Source organism: Oncorhynchus clarkii, chromosome 12 (assembly GCF_045791955.1).
Source record: "Oncorhynchus clarkii lewisi isolate Uvic-CL-2024 chromosome 12, UVic_Ocla_1.0, whole genome shotgun sequence".
Lineage (NCBI taxonomy): Eukaryota > Metazoa > Chordata > Actinopteri > Salmoniformes > Salmonidae > Oncorhynchus > Oncorhynchus clarkii.
In genome coordinates, this window is record NC_092158.1 from 101,376,110 (window position 1) to 101,396,609 (window position 20,500).

At 45.3% G+C, this 20,500-nt stretch overlaps 2 protein-coding genes across 3 annotated transcripts in view; one reads left to right on the plus strand and one right to left on the minus strand.

Annotated features, from left to right (window-relative positions):
* The window catches only part of LOC139421752 (NLR family CARD domain-containing protein 3-like), a 1,082,035-nt gene that overhangs the window by 642,680 nt on the left and 418,855 nt on the right, over positions 1–20,500 (plus strand). The window lies entirely within an intron of this gene.
* The window catches only part of LOC139421750 (ubiquitin carboxyl-terminal hydrolase 7), a 66,923-nt gene that overhangs the window by 29,747 nt on the left and 16,676 nt on the right, over positions 1–20,500 (minus strand). For both annotated transcript variants that reach the window (XM_071172868.1, XM_071172870.1), the window contains exons 2-12: positions 18,824–18,925; positions 18,483–18,681; positions 17,042–17,180; positions 16,843–16,931; positions 15,128–15,236; positions 14,346–14,476; positions 13,681–13,735; positions 7,271–7,351; positions 6,593–6,683; positions 4,319–4,401; positions 2,684–2,793 (exon numbers count right to left, since the gene is read on the minus strand). In XM_071172868.1, the coding sequence (XP_071028969.1) occupies positions 2,684–2,793; positions 4,319–4,401; positions 6,593–6,683; positions 7,271–7,351; positions 13,681–13,735; positions 14,346–14,476; positions 15,128–15,236; positions 16,843–16,931; positions 17,042–17,180; positions 18,483–18,681; positions 18,824–18,925 (1,189 nt within the window). The remainder of the gene's footprint in view (positions 1–2,683; positions 2,794–4,318; positions 4,402–6,592; positions 6,684–7,270; positions 7,352–13,680; positions 13,736–14,345; positions 14,477–15,127; positions 15,237–16,842; positions 16,932–17,041; positions 17,181–18,482; positions 18,682–18,823; positions 18,926–20,500) is intronic.

Consider the following 20,500-nt stretch of genomic DNA (forward strand, 5'->3'; position numbering starts at 1 on the left):
TATGAGCTCCATTCAGGACATCAGACTCCCTGGTGAAGCAGACAGGAATGTGCTGTGTTACCCCAGTGGGGCTTTGACCTACACAGGGGGGGTTAAGTTACCATGACCTACACAGGGGGGGTTAAGTTACCATGACCTACACTGGGGGGGTTAAGTTACCATGACCTACACTGGGGGGGTTAAGTTACCATGACCTACACTGGGGGGGGTTAAGTTACCATGACCTACACAGGGGGGGTTAAGTTACCATGACCTACACTGGGGGGGGTTAAGTTACCATGACCTACACTGGGGGGGGTTAAGTTACCATGACCTACACAGGGGGGGTTAAGTTACCATGACCTACACAGGGGGGGTTAAGTTACCATGACCTACACTGGGGGGGGTTAAGTTACCATGACCTACACTGGGGGGGGGTTAAGTTACCATGACCTACGCTGGGTGTACAAAACATCAGGAAAACTTGCTCTTTCCATGACACAGACTGACCAGGTGAATCCAGGACACAGACTGACCAGGTGAATCCAGGACACAGACTGACCAGGTGAATCCAGGACACAGACTGACCAGGTGAATCCAGGTGAAAGCTATGATCCCTTATTGATGTCACTTGTTAAATCCACTTCAATCAGTGTAGATGAAGGGGAGGAGACGGGGTTAAAGAAGGAGTTTTAAAACCTTGAGACAAGGATTGTCTATGTGTGCCATTCAGAAGGCAAGACTAAAGATGGAAGTGCCTTTGAACAGGGTAGTAGGTGTCAGGCGCACCCGTTTGTGTCAAGAACTGCAACGCTGCTGGGGTTTTCACGCTCAGTTTCCTGTGTGTACCAAGAATGGTCCACCACCCAATGGACATCCAGTCAACTGGACACAACTGTGGGAAGTATTGGAGTCCACATGGGCCAGCATCCCTGTGGAACGCTTTCAACACCTTGTAGAGTCAACATGAGCCAGCATCCCTGTGGAACACTTTCAACACCTTATAGAGTCAACATGGACCAGCATCCCTGTGGAACACTTTCAACACCTTGTAGAGTCAACATGGACCAGCATCCCTGTGGAACGCTTTCAACACCTTGTAGAGTCAACATGGGCCAGCATCCCTGTGGAACACTTTCAACACCTTGTAGAGTCAACATGGACCAGCATCCCTGTGGAACGCTTTCAACACCTTGTAGAGTCAACATGGACCAGCATCCCTGTGGAACGCTTTCAACACCTTGTAGAGTCAACATGGGCCAGCATCCCTGTGGAACGCTTTCAACACCTTGTAGAGTCAACATGGGCCAGCATCCCTGTGGAACACTTTCAACACCTTGTACAGTCAACATGGGCCAGCATCCCTGTGGAACACTTTCAACACCTTATAGAGTCAACATGGACCAGCATCCCTGTGGAACACTTTCAACACCTTGTACAGTCAACATGGACCAGCATCCCTGTGGAACACTTTCAACACCTTGTAGAGTCAAGATGGACCAGCATCCCTGTGGAACGCTTTCAACACCTTGTAGAGTCAACATGGGCCAGCATCCCTGTGGAACGCTTTCAACACCTTGTAGAGTCAACATGGGCCAGCATCCCTGTGGAACACTTTCAACACCTTGTACAGTCAACATGGGCCAGCATCCCTGTGGAACACTTTCAACACCTTATAGAGTCAACATGGACCAGCATCCCTGTGGAACACTTTCAACACCTTGTAGAGTCAACATGGACCAGCATCCCTGTGGAACGCTTTCAACACCTTGTAGAGTCAACATGGGCCAGCATCCCTGTGGAACACTTTCAACACCTTGTAGAGTCAACATGGACCAGCATCCCTGTGGAACGCTTTCAACACCTTGTAGAGTCAACATGGACCAGCATCCCTGTGGAACGCTTTCAACACCTTGTAGAGTCAACATGGGCCAGCATCCCTGTGGAACGCTTTCAACACCTTGTAGAGTCAACATGGGCCAGCATCCCTGTGGAACACTTTCAACACCTTGTACAGTCAACATGGGCCAGCATCCCTGTGGAACACTTTCAACACCTTGTAGAGTCAACATGAGCCAGCATCCCCGTGGAACGCTTTCAACACCTTGTAGAGTCAACATGGGCCAGCATCCCTGTGGAACCCTTTCAACACCTTGTAGAGTCAACATGGGCCAGCATCCCTGTGGAACACTTTCAACACCTTGTAGAGTCAACATGGGCCAGCATCCCTGTGGAACCCTTTCAACACCTTGTAGAGTCAACATGGGCCAGCATCCCTGTGGAACCCTTTCAACACCTTGTAGAGTCAACATGGGCCAGCATCCCTGTGGAACCCTTTCAACACCTTGTAGAGTCAACATGGGCCAGCATCCCTGTGGAACGCTTTCAACACCTTGTAGAGGCCACGCACTGATGAATTGAGGCTGTTCTGATGGCAAACGGGGATGCAACTCAATATCAGGAAGTTGTTTTTAACGTTTGGTATAGTCAGTTTACCTGTGGAATCAACATGTTTAGACAGGTGTGTGTGTCGGTGTGTGTGTACGTTACCTGTGGAATCAACATGTTTAGACAGGTGTGTGTCGGTGTGTGTGTGCGTTACCTGTGGAATCAACATGTTTAGACAGGTGTGTGTGTAGGTGTGTGTGTGCGTTACCTATGGAATCAACATGTTTAGACAGGTGTGTGTGTAGGTGTGTGTTACCTGTCGTTGATCTTGATGTTTTGGTCGGTCTGAGGGTCGTACATGAACCTCATCAGCTGCAGGTGCAGTATGGGAGGGAAAGTCAGGAACTTCACACCCTTCTCCGCTTCCTGAAAACACACACATGACCGGTAAATCTACTGACTCATCATCCGTGTCCTACCTCCAGTCGATTATACAGGACCAGAGACCCCCCAGGTCTGAATCTAGACCCCCCAGGTATGAATCTAGACAGAGAGTATATAGGACCCAGAGACCCACCAGGTCTGAATCTAGACAGAGAGTATGTGTAGATTATATAGGACCCAGAGACCCCCCAGGTCTGAATCTAGACCCCCCAGGTCTGAATCTAGACAGAGAGTATGTGTAGATTATACAGGACCAGAGACCCCCCAGGTCTGAATCTAGACCCCCCAGGTATGAATCTAGACAGAGAGTATATAGGACCCAGAGACCCACCAGGTCTGAATCTAGACCCCCCAGGTCTGAATCTAGACAGAGAGTATGTGTAGATTATATAGGACCCAGAGACCCCCCAGGTCTGAATCTAGACCCCCCCAGGTCTGAATCTAGACAGAGAGTATGTGTAGATTATATAGGACCCAGAGACCCCCCAGGTCTGAATCTAGACCCCCCCAGGTCTGAATCTAGACAGAGAGTATGTGTAGATTATATAGGACCCAGAGACCCCCCAGGTCTGAATCTAGACAGAGAGTATGTGTAGATTATACAGACCCAGAGACCCCCCAGGTCTGAATCTAGACAGAGAGTATGTGTAGATTATACAGGACCAGAGACCCCCCAGGTCTGAATCTAGACAGAGAGTATGTGTAGATTATATAGGACCCAGAGATGTTCAACTAACTGACCCTTCTCTGGTCCAAATAATTGATTTTGACCAACAAATCTGTCCTAAGAATATTTGAAATCCCGTTGCAGCCCTCGAACCAAACATGATTGGCCAGCTGTTCTACAGCCTCACCTATAGGCCATGCTCATAAAGCACACTTACACCCATCATCAACTCTATAACCTCATTATGAATATGTCATGTAGCCTGAGTGTTTATAAAAACATCTATAAATCCTGTACACACCCTTAATAAAGCCTGAATAAGGCCTCACCTGTAGTCATATAACGCATCTTTTAACCATACATACGGCCTTTATAAAGCCTGAATAAGGCCTCATCCGTAGTCATATAAAGCATCTTTTAACCATACATACGGCCTTTATAAAGCCTGAATAAGGCCTCATCCGTAGTCATATAAAGCATCTTTTAACCATACATATGGCCTTTATAAAGCCTGAATAAGGCCTCATCCGTAGTCATATAAAGCATCTTTTAACCATACATACGGCCTTTATAAAGCCTGAATAAGGCCTCACCTGTAGTCATATAACGCATCTTTTAACCATACATATGGCCTTTATAAAGCCTGAATAAGGCCTCATCCGTAGTCATATAAAGCATCTTAGCCATACATAAGGCATTTATAAAGCCTGAATAAGGCCTCACCTGTAGTCATATAAAGCATCTTAGCCATACATATGGCCTGAATAAGGCCTCATCCGTAGTCATATAAAGCATCTTAACCATACATAAGGCCTTTATAAAGCCTGAATAAGGCCTCACCTGTAGACCGTGTTCTCCTGCGTCGTATTTGTTGTCTCCGTCAAGCTGCTCCACAGCGACATAGTCCTTAAAGGACTCAAAGACTAGAGAGAGAGAGAACAAACAGTTAGACACATACACACACACACACACCTTGTGGTTATAGAGTGTCTGCCCTGAGATTGAAAGGTTGGGAGTTCCATCCCCGTACGAGTCATACCAAAAGACAGTAGAAATGTGATTTGAAGCACTCAGCATTAAGGACACCGGGAGTAAAGACATTCTGCATGTGGAACTCAGATAAACCCTGAACCCTAGAACAGCCTGGCCTTTCAGCCTATCAGAACACGCTAGAGAACGTTGCCAGGTATCCCCTTTAGCATCAGCATCAGATGCATATCAACCTGCAAGGTGGCTAACATGCCCGATAAAGTTAATAAACAAGTGTAAATTATTAATTGCATTTAATAATATTCATGGAAATATATCAATTAAAAAAAAGATATATATAATTTTTTTTAGAGAGTCAAGGATCTGTTTTGTTTAATTCTACAATCCTAGCAGGCTAGTCTTGTTTGTGTGTTCACTGTTCCTAGCAGGCTAGTCTTGTTTGTGTGTTCACTGTTCCTAGCAGGCTAGTCTTGTTTGTGTGTTCACTGTTCCTAGCAGGCTAGTCTTGTTTGTGTGTTCACTGTTCCTAGCAGGCTAGTCTTGTTTGTGTGTTCACTGTTCCTAGCAGGCTAGTCTTGTTTGTGTGTTCACTGTTCCTAGCAGGCTAGTCTTGTTTGTGTGTTCACTGTTCCTAGCAGGCTAGTCTTGTTTGTGTGTTCACTGTTCCTAGCAGGCTAGTCTTGTTTGTGTGTTCACTGTTCCTAGCAGGCTAGTCTTGTTTGTGTGTTCACTGTTCCTAGCAGGCTAGTCTTGTTTGTGTGTTCACTGTCCTAGCAGGCTAGTCTCCGTTGTGTGTTCACGGTTCCTAGCAGGCTAGTCTTGTGTGTGTTCACTGTTCATAGCAGGCTAGTCTCCGTTGTGTGTTCACTGTTCATTGCAGGCTAGTCTCCGTTGTGTGTTCACGGTTCCTAGCAGGCAAGTCTTGCTCACGGTTCCTAGCAGGCTAGTCTTGTTCACGGTTCCTAGCAGGCTAGTCTTGTTCACGGTTCCTAGTAGGCTAGTCTTGTTCACGGTTCCTAGCAGGCTAGTCTTGTTCACGGTTCCTAGTAGGCTAGTCTTGTTCACGGTTCCTAGCAGGCTAGTCTTGTTCACGGTTCCTAGCAGGCTAGTCTTGTTTGTAATCAACTTGTCTGACAGGGAAATTGATGAAGAAGTTGTCCAGGTCACATTTCTGCCTTTGCCCATGTAAGACTCTACGTGACTCAAAACCACACCGTCAAACAGTCTCCCCCCCCTGCCGGCCCGGTCTCCCACCCGCCGGCCCGGTCTCCACCCCTTGACCATTTGTCTACACCGCCAAGACGGGGGCCTCTAAACGTCTCTAAGATCCAGCCGCGCCGACAGGACGACTGCGCCCACCACATAAAGCCCCTTCTCAAAGCAGAAACCCCCCCTGTATGAGGACGGAGACTGGAGCGATATGACACACATCCAATAACCCCCCCTGTATGAGGACGGAGACTAGAGCGATATGACACACACCCAATAACCCCCCCTGTATAAGGACGGAGACTGGAGCGATATGACACACATCCAATAACCCCCCCTGTATGAGGACGGAGACTGGAGCGATATGACACACATCCAATAACCCCCCATGTATAAGGACGGAGACTGGAGCGATATGACACACATCCAATAACCCCCCTGTATAAGGACGGAGACTGGAGCGATATGACACACATCCAAACCCCCCCTGTATGAGGACGGAGACTGGAGCGATATGACACACATCCAAACCCCCCCCTGTATAAGGACGGAGACTGGAGCGATATGACACACATCCAATAACCCCCCCTGTATGAGGACGGAGACTGGAGCGATATGACACACATCCAAACCCCCCCTGTATAAGGACGGAGACTGGAGCGATATGACACACATCCAAACCCCCCCCTGTATAAGGACGGAGACTGGAGCGATATGACACACATCCAATAACCCCCCCTGTATAAGGACGGAGACTGGAGCGATATGACACACATCCAATCACCCCCCCTGTATAAGGACGGAGACTGGAGCGATATGACACACATCCAATAACTCCCCTGTATAAGGACGGAGACTGGAGCGATATGACACACATCCAATAACCCCAGAGAAGGAAAGAGGATTGATACTCACTGTTTTTCTTTCCTTTGATACTGAGCTGGATGTCGTAGTAATCCTCTATCCGCTCTGACCGGTAGTCAACGTGCTTACACTGGATATAGGACTGGAGAGAGAGAGACAACACACAGTTACACTGGATATAGGACTGGAGAGACAACACAACACAGTTACACTGGATGTAGGACTGGAGAGAGAGACAACACACAGTTACACTGGATATAGGACTGGAGAGACAACACAACACAGTTACACTGGATGTAGGACTGGAGAGAGAGACAACACACAGTTACACTGGATATAGGACTGGAGAGAGACAGTTACACTGGATATAGGACTGGAGAGAGACACAGTTACACTGGATATAGGACTGGAGAGAGACAGTTACACTGGATATAGGACTGGAGAGAGACACAGTTACACTGGATATAGGACTGGAGAGAGAGAAACAACACAGTTACACTGGATATAGGACTGGAGAGAGACAACACACAGTTACACTGGAAATAGGACTGGAGAGAGAGAGAGACAACACAGTTACACTGGATATAGGACTGGAGAGAGAGAGAGACAACACAGTTACACTGGATATAGGACTGGAGAGAGACAACACACAGTTACACTGGAAATAGAACTGGACAGCGCGACAGACAACGGGGAGAGAGGGAGAGAGAATAGAGGACATGAACGTACCACCATCTTTCCTCTGAACAGTTTGGGGATGGTTCCCTCCACGCAGGTGCCTTTCATTTTGTTCTCAACGTTGTCCAGGAGCTGGAACACACAAACACACACACACATTATGGAAGGAACAGTGAATGTGAGTGGAGCAGAGATGGAGCCCAATTTGACTGGAGCGCAGAGCGAGGTTACAAAGACTGGAGTGTCGGCCTTCTCGCCCGCTCCAAATTGGCTCCAGTAACGTTCACTTCGCTAGCTCAGGACGTGCCCGGCCCAGCATGCATCTGTAGTCTACTACTGTACTACTATTGCCCCTTGCTTTAGCTGTCATGTAGTTCACTAAATATTATCATAAAGAAACTGATGAAACACACAGGTGATAAATCAAGGTGACTTATAAAGATGAGGACCAAGAGCAAGAGAGGTAGTGTGGTGATGTAGTGTGGTGATGTAGTGTCCACAACTAAAGAAGAGAGGGAGTGTGATGATGTAGTGTCCACAACTAAAGAAGAGAGGTAGTGTGGTGATTTAGTGTCCACTACTAAAGATGTCCTGAAAAGACACCCATCCTGAAAGCATGATGGTGTACTTAGATAACTGTGTACTTATAGCATTTAAGTATTTATAAACAAACTCCGACCTCTTAAACGTTTTCATTTTTGTTATATTATATGTACAATCGGACATACAGTGCCTTGCGAAAGTATTCGGCCCCCTTGAACTTTGCGACCTTTTGCCACATTTCAGGCTTCAAACATAAAGATATAAAACTGTATTTTTTTGTGAAGAATCAACAACAAGTGGGACACAATCATGAAGTGGAACGGCATTTATTGGATATTTCAAACTTTAACAAATCAAAAACTGAAAAATTGGGCGTGCAAAATTTGTGGATGTTCTCCACCACTGTCCTGCTCTCCAGACACCATCACATGAGCCTGTAGACCGACAGGCCAAACTCCTGGTTCTAAAAATGATTTCTAAAAAGGCACTAATAAGAACATTTTCATTTTATTTGTATTTAATTCTAAGTAAGTCACAGGCCATATGCGTAATTTATAGACCATAATGATTAAATACAACTAAATGCTGTTTAAATGCTGAGTGCTTGATGTCCCTACCAGCCACTCCCAAATGTTATACAATGTATTTCTTTGTAGAATACAGCCTTGAAATAATTGAAATAATATAGCCTAAATAATTCATTTTTGGTCTCCCTGTCTGGGTCTTAACCTTTTGAGAGTGTTTACATGCTGTTTAACATGGCATGTAGTCTATTGAGTGTTTAATATGACATGTAGTCTATTCAGTGTTTACATGCTGTTTAACATGACATGTAGTCTATTCAGAGTGTTTACATGCTGTTTAATATGACATGTAGTCTATTCAGAGTGTTTATATGACATGTAGTCTATTCAGAGTGTTTAATATGACATGTAGTCTATTCAGAGTGTTTAATATGACATGTAGTCTATTCAGAGTGTTTACATGCTGTTTAATATGACATGTAGTCTATTCAGAGTGTTTAATATGACATGTAGTCTATTCAGAGTGTTTAATATGACATGTAGTCTATTCAGAGTGTTTAATATGACATGTAGTCTATTCAGAGTGTTTAATATGACATGTAGTCTATTCAGAGTGTTTAATATGACATGTAGTCTATTCAGAGTGTTTAATATGACATGTAGTCTATTCAGAGTGTTTACTATGACATGTAGTCTATTCAGAGTGTTTAATATGACATGTAGTCTATTCAGAGTGTTTAATATGACATGTAGTCTATTGAGAGTGTTTAATATGACATGTAGTCTATTCAGAGTGTTTAATATGACATGTAGTCTATTGAGAGTGTTTAATATGACATGTAGTCTATTCAGAGTGTTTAATATGACATGTAGTCTATTCAGAGTGTTTAATATGACATGTAGTCTATTCAGAGTGTTTAATATGACATGTAGTCTATTCAGAGTGTTTAATATGACATGTAGTCTATTCAGAGTGTTTAATATGACATGTAGTCTATTCAGAGTGTTTAATATGACATGTAGTCTATTCAGAGTGTTTAATATGACATGTAGTCTATTCAGAGTGTTTATATGCTGTTTATATGACATGTAGTCTATTCAGAGTGTTTAATATGACATGTAGTCTATTCAGAGTGTTTATATGCTGTTTATATGACATGTAGTCTATTCAGAGTGTTTATATGACATGTAGTCTATTCAGAGTGTTTAATATGACATGTAGTCTATTCAGAGTGTTTAATATGACATGTAGTCTATTGAGAGTGTTTAACATGACATGTAGTCTATTCAGAGTGTTTATATGCTGTTTAATATGACATGTAGCCTATTTGAAATAATGAGCGCTTCTTACAATGACCGTTTCATGTTTATTATAGAGGTTGACCGATTAATCGGAATGGTCGATTCATTTGGGACGATTTTAAGTTTTCATAAATGGGAATTTTTGGACACCGATTTGGTCTATTAATTTTTTTACACCTTTATTTAACTTGGCAAGTCAGTTAAGAACATATTCTTATTTTCAATGGACAGCCTACTGGGGAATGGTGGGTTAACTGCCTTGTTCAGGGGCAGAACGACAGATTTTTACCTTGTCAGCTCGGGGATTCAATCTTGCAGCCTTACATTTAACTTCTTGGTGACAGGGGGGCAGTATTGGAGTAGCTAGGATGAATAAGGTGCCTTTCTGAATATCTATGTTAAAAACATCCTAAAGATTGATTCTATACTTAGTTTGACGAGTTTCTACGGGCTTGAACTTTTCGTCCGAGGTTCGGCGCGACCTGAACGCGCTTTTGGATTTGTTTACCAAACGCCCTAACAAAAGAAGATATTTGGACATAACTGATGGACATTATCGAACAAATGAAACATTTATGGTGGAACTGGGATTCCTGGGAGTGCATTCTGATGAAGATCATCAAAGGTAAGTGAATATTTATAATGCCTTTTCTGACTAATGTTGACTACCCATTATCTTTTTGGCTGCTTTGTTGTCTGAACGCTGTACTCAGATTATCGCATGGTTAACTTTTTCTGTATAGTTTTAAAAAAAAATCTGACACAGCGGTTGCATTAAGGAGAAGTACATCTCTAATTCCATGTGTAATACGTGTATTTTCATCAACATTTATGATGAGTATTTCTGTAACTTGATTTGGCTCTCTGCAAAATCAATGCAATGTAAAATGAGATTTTTTGACATAAATATGCATACATGTATTGTGTAACATGAAGTCCTATGAGTGTCATCTGATGAAGATCAAAGGTTAATGCTTAATTCTCTCTATTTGTTCTTTTTGTGACTCCTCTCTTTGGCTGGAAAAATGGCTGTGTTTTTCTGTGGCTTGGTGGTGACCTAACATAATAGTTTGTGATGCTTTCGCTGTAAAGCATTTTTGAAAATCAGACACTGTGGCTGGATTAACGAGAATGTTATCTTTAAAACGGTGTAAGATACTTGTATGCTTGAGGAATTTTAATGACATTTGTTGTTTTGAATTTGGCGCCCTGCACTTTCACTGGCTGTTGGCGGGTCCCACGTGTCTGAGAGAGGTTAACTAGTCCAACGCTCTAACCACCTGCCTTACATTGCACTCCACGAGGAGCCTGCCTGTTACACGAATGCAGTAAGAAGCCAAGATAAGTTTAATGCTAACTAGCAACTTATCTTAGAAAAAACAATTAATCATAATCACTAGTTAACTACACATGGTTGATGATATTACTAGTTTATCTAGCGTGTCCTGCGTTGCATATCATCGATGCGGTGGCATTCGCGAAAAAGGACCAGCGTTGCTCCAACATGTACCTAAGCATAAACATCAATGCCTTTCTTAAAATCAATACACAGAAGTATATATTTTTAAACCTGCATATTTAGTTAATATTGCCTGCCAACATTAATTTATTTTAACTAGGGAAATTGTGTCACTTCTCTTGCAACAGAGTCATGGTATATGCAGCAGTCGTTGCGAACTAATTGGCCAGAATTGTAATTAATTTTAATTATGCCATAACATTGAAGGTTGTGCAACAGGAATATTTAGACTTAGGGATGCCACCCCTTTGATAAAATACGGAACAGTTCCGTATTTCACTGACAGAATAAACGTTTGGTTTTCGAGATGATAGTTTCCGGATTCTACCATATTAATGACCTAAGGCTCGTATTTCTGTGTGTTGTGTTATAACTAAGTCTATGATTTGATAGAGCAGTCTGACTGAGCGGTGGTAGGCACCAGCAGGCTCGTAAGCATTCATTTAAACAGCACTTTCCTGCGTTTGCCAGCAACTCTTCGCTGTGCTTCAAGCATTGAGCTGTTTATGACTTCAAGCCTATCAACTCCCGAGATGAGGCTGGTGTAACCGATGTGAAATGGCTAGCTAGTTAGCGGGGTGCGCGCTAATAGTGTTTCAAATGTCACTCGCTCTGAGACTTGGGAGTAGTTTTTCCCCTTGCTCTGCATGGGTAACGCTGTTTCGAGGGTGGCTGGTGTTGATGTGTTCCTGGTTCGAGCCCAGGTAGGAGCGAGGAGAGGGACGGAAGCTATACTGTTACACTGGCGATACTCAAGTTCCTTAAAAGAACATCCAATAGTCAAAGGTTAATGAAATACAAATGGTATAGAGGGAAATAGTCCTATAATTCCTATAATAACTACAACCTAAAACTTCTTACCTGGGAATATTTAAGACTCATGTTAAAAGGAAGCACCAGCAGCTTTCATATGGGGCGGAGTGTTGGACTCGTAACCGGAAGGTTGCAAGTTCAAATCCCCAAGCTGACAAGGTACAAATCTGTCGCTCTGCCCCTGAACAAGGCCGTTAACCCACTGTTCCTAGGCCGTCATTGAAAATAAGAATTTGTTCTTAACTGACTTGCCTAGTTAAATACTATAGTGAAATCATCTTGGTTCTAACCCTGGTTCTAACCCAACCAGGTCAATAGATCTGACCCATTACTATAGTGCAAACATCTTGGTTCTAACCCTGGTTCTAACCAACCAGGTCTAAAGATCTGACCCATTACCACAGTGAAAACATATTGGTTCTAACCCAACCAAGTCAAAAGATCAGACCCATTACCATAGTGAAAACATATTGGTTCTAACCCAACCAGGTCACTAGATCTGACCCATTACTATAGTGAAAACATCTTGGTTCTAACACTGGTTCTAACCCAACCAGGTCAATAGATCTGACCCATTACTATAGTGAAAACATCTTGGTTCTAACCCTGGTTCTAACCCAACCAGGTCAATAGATCTGACCCATTACTACAGAGAAAACATCTTGGTTCTAACCCAACCAGGTCAATAGATCTGACCCATTACTACAGAGAAAACATCTTGGTTCTAACCCAACCAGGTCAATAGATCTGACCCATTACTATAGTGAAAACATCTTGGTTCTAACCCTGGTTCTAACCCAACCAGGTCAATAGATCTGACCCATTACTACAGAGAAAACATCTTGGTTCTAACCCAACCAGGTCAATAGATCTGACCCATTACTATAGTGAAAACTTCTTGGTTCTAACCCAAGCAGGTCAATAGATCTGACCAGCAGCATTTTAATCTTCCTATAGCGGGTTGCCGGGAATCCGCATTTAACATTCATAAACCACGTCACGGACCGTTCTAAAAACGACTTGTTAGGTCATTGGCTAGCTAGTTAACCTGGTAACTTTAGTCTATCCAGACATCTGGGGACTCAGACAGAAGGGTAAAGCTTCTTCAGGAGATCAAGGATCATAGTAATGACAGACATCTTGCATGTCATCCTCAAACCAGACTTTTTTCTTAAAGAGACAGTGTACCATTTTCAATGGAACACTTCTCAAATAGGAAAATGGTGCTTTTACACAACGCAGAAACGGTCTCATTTTCCACATATTATTTTGTAATTGCAATGGCATGTATTTATCAACTTTTTAAAAACTTTTATAATAAACTAATGTATTTACAATGTTACATATTAGTTTCTAGGTCTCAACCTGTGCTTCAAAAGTAGCTAGAATTCATATAGGCCCAAAATAGGCTGTATCTCAATCCATTTAAAAAGGTGCAATATGCAAAAATCGCTCCATCATTTCCTGGTGGTTAAAATTTGAATAGCTCGCTTAATTTCAATTTGTGACCAAATCAAGCAATGTACAGTGTAGAGAATAATTGTACCATCTACACCGCTGTGAACTCTCTCTTCTATAACCAAAAATATTGTATTTTCAGCTGGTATACAAAACCTAAAGACAAATAAACACAAACAAACCTTCAGATCTGGTCTGGTGCTCCTACATTTTGTGTGGTGCAACAAACATGATTAAATTCAGCCCTGAATACACACACACACTATTGAATGAACACACACACACACAGAACAACTACTCACCACTCTGCAGAGCTCCTGAACGTCGTGTTGCATGAAGCTGTCTAATGTCTCCCACCTGCAGAGAAAACAACACGTTGTCAACTACTGTCAGAAGTCACCATGTTTTATAAACACATTCAGTCAACTACTGTCACAATACCACCATGTTATAAACACATTCACAGTCAACTACTGTCACAATGTAACCATGTTATAAACACATTCACAGTCAACTACTGTCACAATACCACCATGTTATAAACACATTCACAGTCAACTACTGTCACAATGTAACCATGTTATAAACACATTCACAGTCAACTACTGTCACAATGTAACCATGTTATAAACACATTCAGTCAACTACTGTCACAATGTAACCATGTTATAAACACATTCACAGTCAACTACTGTCACAATGTAACCATGTTTAATCACTGACCCATAACGGACCACAATGCAAAGCATCACTTAATCAGGACAAGGTGACGTATTACCAGGGTCCATCCCTGTAGTCACTACTCAGGGCAAACCGTAGCAAAACATTTAGCAACGGAAAATGAAAACAGCCGTTTCTCAGACATAAATCAGGTAGTCCCTTTTCCAGTCTCATTGATTAATCGATCGATCGATCGGTCATTTCATTTCTCCTGCAGCGTTGCTAGCTGAGGGGTCCTGCCACCTACCCAAAGGACTTGGTGAGTTTCTTGGTGCCGACGGGCTTGTCGCTGTGTTGCAGCTCATAGAAAACCCTCTGTAGAGCCAGCGGAACACTCTTAGACGAGTCGTCTCCCTCTGTAGGCATCATGTACACCGCCTGGTACAGGAGAAAGAGAGAGAGGGGGGGGGGGGGGGGGGGGGGGTTAGACACACTAACACTCTCCCTCTGTAGGCATCATGTATACCGCCTGGTACAGGAGAGAGGGCGAGAGGGCGAGAGGGGGGTTAAACACAAACACTCTCCCTCTGTAGGCATCATGTACACCGCCTGGTACAGGAGAGGGGGGGGTTTAGACACACTAACACTCTCTCTCTGTAGGCATCATGTACACCACCTGGTACAGGAGAGAGAGAGAGAGGGGGGTTAAACACAAACACTCTCCCTCTGTAGGCATCATGTACACCGCCTGGTACAGGAGAGAGAGAGGGGGGGTTAGACACACAAACACTCTCTCTCAGAAGAGTCATCTCCCTCTGTAGACATGTACACCGCCTGGTAGAGGAGAGAGTTTAGACACACAAATATACTCTCTCAAAAGAGTTGTCTCCCTGTATAGACATCATATACACCGCCTGGTAGGCACAGAGGAGAGGGGTGTTAAACACACTTGAGCGTAGTATGACAGAGCGGTAGTTAGTCGTCTCCCTGTACAGACATCATATACACCGCCTGGTAGGCACAGAGGAGAGGGGTGTTAAACACACTTGAGCGTAGTATGACAGAGTGGTAGTTAGTTGTCTCACTGACCCTCCGCAGCTGGTTGGTGAAGAACAGGGTCTGTAGGAGGCTGTTCATATAACATGTCGCTCCCTGGTTCTTCAGACCCACGTAGCCGGTGTGTTTCTTGGAGTCCCACCTGCACACACACAGGAGAGCAAGGGGTTAATCTAACTACACACACACACACACACACAGGAGAGCAAGGGGTTAACCCAACTACACACACAGGAGAGCAAGGGGTTAACCCAACTACACACACAGGAGAGCAAGGGGTTAACCCAACTACACACACAGGACAGCAAGGGGTTAACCCAACTACACACACACACACACACACAGGAGAGCAAGGGGTTAATCCAACTACACACACACACACACACACACACACACACACACACGAGAGCAAGGGGTTAACCCAACTACACACACAGGACAGCAAGGGGTTAACCCAACTACACAAACAGGAGAGCAAGGGGTTAACCCAACTACACACACAGGACAGCAAGGGGTTAACCCAACTACACACACACACACACACACACAGGAGAGCAAGGGGTTAATCTAACTACACACACACACACACACAGGACAGCAAGGGGTTAACCCAACTACACACACACACACACACACGATATCAATGGGTTAACCAGGGGTGGGTAACTACAGGAAGAGGGTTGGACAGCCCTGCTCTATAACAGGGATGGGTAACTCCAGGAAGAGGGTTGGACAGCCCTGCTCTAAACCAGATGTGGTTAACTCCAGGAAGAGGGTTGTACAGCCCTGCTCTAAACCAGGGGAGGGTAACTCCAGGAAGAGGGTTGTACAGCCCTGCTCTAAACCAGATGTGGGTAACTCCAGGAAGAGGGTTGGACAGCCCTGCTCTAAACCAGGGGTGGGTAACTCCAGGAAGAGGGTTGGACAGCCCTGCTCTAAACCAGGGGTGGTCAACTCCAGGAAGAGGGTTGTACAGCCCTGCTCTAAACCAGATGTGGGTAACTCCAGGAAGAGGGTTGGACAGCCCTGCTCTAAACCAGGGGTGGTCAACTCCAGGAAGAGGGTTGTACAGCCCTGCTCTAAACCAGGGGTGGGTAACTCCAGGAAGAGGGTTGGACAGCCCTGCTCTAAACCAGGGTTGGGTAACTCCAGGAAGAGGGTTGGACAGCCCTGCTCTAAACCAGGGGAGGGTAACTCCAGGAAGAGGGTTGTACAGCCCTGCTCTAAACCAGATGTGGGTAACTCCAGGAAGAGGGTTGGACAGCCCTGCTCTAAACCAGGGGTGGTCAACTCCAGGAAGAGGGTTGTACAGCCCTGCTCTAAACCAGGGGTGGGTAACTCCAGGAAGAGGGTTGTACAGCCCTGCTCTAAACCAGGGGTGGGTAACTCCAGGAAGAGGGTTGGACAGCCCTGCTCTAAACCAGGGTTGGGTAACTCCAGACCCTTGAGGACCTGATTGGTGTCACACTTTTCTCCATCCCCAACAAACACAGCTGATTAATCAAATTTCATTCTAATCTGAAGATCATGATCAGGTGATTATCGGAGTCAGGTGTGTAAGCTGGGGCAAGATTGACATCAATCACGCCCCAGCGGACTGGAATTGCCCCGCCCCCCAGGTTAACCCAACTACACTGGGACACAGGGGAGAGCTAGAGGGAAGGAGAGAGAGCTAGAGGGAAGGAGAGAGAGAAAGAGAACAGGTGAGATAGAAGAGGGAAGGAGAGAAGTAAGGAATCAAGACTCACGCCACTCCGTGAGGAGCGTCTGCCTGCACGTAGACTTCAAAGGAGACTTGATCATCCTCCACAAAGCCTCTCTCTGGATCAGTCACATCCTGAAAACACACCGGAGAACAATTATGTTGGCTGTGTCTGTACGTGTATATACACACACCAGTGTATACCGGTGTGTGTATCCCGGTGTGTGTGTGTGTGTGGTACTCACGCTCCAGGACATGAAGTTAGAGAAGCCCCAGTCGTTCTCCTTGTGGAAGAAGAGGTGGCTGATTCTGCGGCTGAACGACTTCTCATCGTCCTTATAGTTGATGATCTTCAGCATGGCCTGAGCATGGCACGACCAGGACCTAGCAGGGGGACACATTTACACGTTACACCAGGAAACTACTTCAGCATTGCCTGAGCATGGCACGACCAGGACCTAGCAGGGGGACACATTTACACGTTACACCAGGAAACTACTTCAGCATGGCCTGAGCATGGCACGACCAGGACCTAGCAGGGGGACACATTTACACGTTACACCAGGAAACTACTTCAGCATGGCCTGTGCATGGCACGACCAGGACCTAGCAGGGGGACACATTTACACGTTACACCAGGAAACTACTTCAGCATGGCCTGTGCATGGCACGACCAGGACCTAGCAGGGGGACACATTTACACGTTACACCAGGAAACTACTTCAGCATGGCCTGTGCATGGCACGACCAGGACCTAGCAGGGGGACACATTTACACGTCACACCAGGGGGACACATTTAAATGTTACACGACACACATGAGCTAAGGCAGTGTTTCCACTTAAAAAGTCAAAATAAAAAGTCTGATGGGGAAGTGTGTGTGTGTGTGTGTGTGTGTGTGTGTCTGTGTGTGTGTCTGTGTGTGTGTGTGTCTGTGTGTGTGTGTGTCTGTGTGTGTGTCTGTGTGTGTGTCTGTGTGTGTGTCTGTGTGTGTGTCTGTGTGTGTGTGTGTGTGTGTGTGTGTGTGTGTGTGTGTCTGTCTGTGTGTCTGTGTGTGCGTGTGTGTGTGTGTGTAGCGGAGGTGAGTTGAACTCATGCTCTCGTGATGAGTTCACGTCACCCTGCCTACAACTTCAAAAACAGCGCCACCCTCGACCCAAGATGAAATGTCCTGTCCTAATGAAGGGTTAAGTTGGTTCCCCCAGCGGGAGGCCGGGGTTCAGATCCCAACCATGACCTCTGTCTGTATCATGTGACGTCCATGGAGGCACCGGGATACAGATACCGTGAGGTCGTCGCTAGAAACAGGACCGGAGACAAACGAAGCAATGCGGTGTGTGTGTGTGTGTGTGTCTATCAGGGTCTCTGCCTGCATGCTGTGTGTGTGTGTGTGTGTGTGTGTGTGTGTATCAGGATCTCTGCCTGCATGCTGTGTGTGTGTGTGTGTGTGTGTGTGTGTATCAGGATCTCTGCCTGCATGCTGTGTGTGTGTGTGTGTGTGTGTGTGTGTGTGTGTGTGTGTGTGTGTGTGTGTGTGTGTGTGTGTGTGTGTGTGTGTGTGTGTGGATCAAGGTCTCTACCTGCATGCTGTGTGCATGCCCGTGCACTAAGGGCCTAATGATTAAGGCGTTGGTCCCCTGAGTGTGTGTGTGTGTGTGTGTGTGTGTGTGCGCATCACGTGACTTACGTGGAGTCGGAGTCTGCGTTGCACTGCAGGAAGAAGCCAACACTCTTCTGGTGCGGCCGGTCTGGGTAGAAGCGAGGCATCACCATGATCTTCCAGGGCAGGTTCCTGACGAAGCAGGACGGGCTGAGAACAGACTCACTCAGCCGGCTGAACCTCTCCACCACAAAACGACATGTCGCCTCCGAACGCCAGCTGGTATCTACATACACGGGAGAGGAGGGGCAGGGTGGGTCCATCAGGGTGGGTCCATCAGTGAGTGAATGAGTGAGTGAGTCCATCAGTGAGTGTGTGTGTGTCCATCAGTGTGTGTGTGTGTGTGTGTGCAGGTGAGTCCTCCTCACCATCCTCCATGTCCTCCTCTGTGTTGTGTCCGTCTGCCATGGCAACGTTCCCGTTAATCACCGGGTTGGCTGGGATTCTCGGGGGATCGTCTGTGTCCCCAGCTGCACGCACGCGCACACACACACACACACCCCGAGAGAGGAAGACGTTAGATAAACAGAGATATCAGGGCAGGAAGACAACAGCATGGTGATTTCTTGTTAGTATCACGGACAACCATCACATTATGTTGTCATTCAGCGTCACGTGTTTTCCAAGCTACATCACATTGTGTTGTCATTCAGAGTCACGTATTTTCCAAGCTACATCACATTGTGTTGTCATTTGGGTCACGTGTTTTCCAAGCTACATCACATTGTGTTGTCATTCAGCGTCACGTGTTTTCCAAGCTACATCACATTGTGTTGTCATTCAGCGTCACGTGTTTTCCAAGCTACATCACATTGTGTTGTCATTCAGCGTCACGTGTTTTCCAAGCTACATCACATTGTGTTGTCATTCAGCGTCACGTGTTTTCCAAGCTACATCACATTGTGTTGTCATTCAGCGTCACGTGTTTTCCAAGCTACATCACATTGTGTTGTCATTCAGCGTCACGTGTTTTCCAAGCTACATCACATTGTGTTGTCATTCAGCGTCACGTGTTTTCCAAGCTACATCACATTGTGTTGTCATTCAGAGTCACGTATTTTCCAAGCTACATCACATTGTGTTGTCATTCAGAGTCACGTATTTTCCAAGCTACATCACATTGTGTTGTCATTCAGAGTCACGTGTTTTCCAAGCTACATCACATTGTGTTGTCATTCAGCGTCACGTGTTTTCCAAGCTACATCACATTGTGTTGTCATTCAGAGTCACGTATTTTCCAAGCTACATCACATTGTGTTGTCATTCAGAGTCACGTATTTTCCAAGCTACATCACATTGTGTTGTCATTCAGAGTCACGTGTCTTCCAAGCTACATCACATTGTCCTTTTCAAAAACCTGCTGTACGTAACAAACACATTCAGTCTGGTTCATGTTTTCATTTTCTGCCAAGGAAAAAAACATTGCGATAGCGGCATCGTCCCGGGCCTAACAGAAATATGTTGTTTCTCACTGGTATGATGATGATATGAAGGGGAAGATACACACAGTCCCCTGGCTAGGAATGATCCCCTTCAAATAGGAGGCTCGACGTCTACCAGCATGTTATTTCAGCATGATGCCCAACAGAGACACAATACAAAACGTTCAGAACAAGAACATGTGCAGAGAAACACTTTGGTTCCTGAAACATCAGAGTCTTCTGAATTACGCTCTCGTTGGCTGGCCCTCGCTTCATACTCGTCGCCAAACCCACTGGCTCCATGTCATCTACAAGACCCTGCTAGGTAAAGTCCCCCCTTATCTCAGCTCGCTGGTCACCATAGCATCTCCCAGCTGTAGCACACGCTCCAGCAGGTATATCTCTCTAGTGGTCTCTTTGGTTCCTGAAACATCAGAGTCTTCTGAATTACGCTCTCGTTGGCTGGCCCTCGCTTCATACTCGTCGCCAAACCCACTGGCTCCATGTCATCTACAAGACCCTGCTAGGTAAAGTCCCCCCTTATCTCAGCTCGCTGGTCACCATAGCATCTCCCAGCTGTAGCACACGCTCCAGCAGGTATATCTCTCTAGTGGTCTCTTTGGT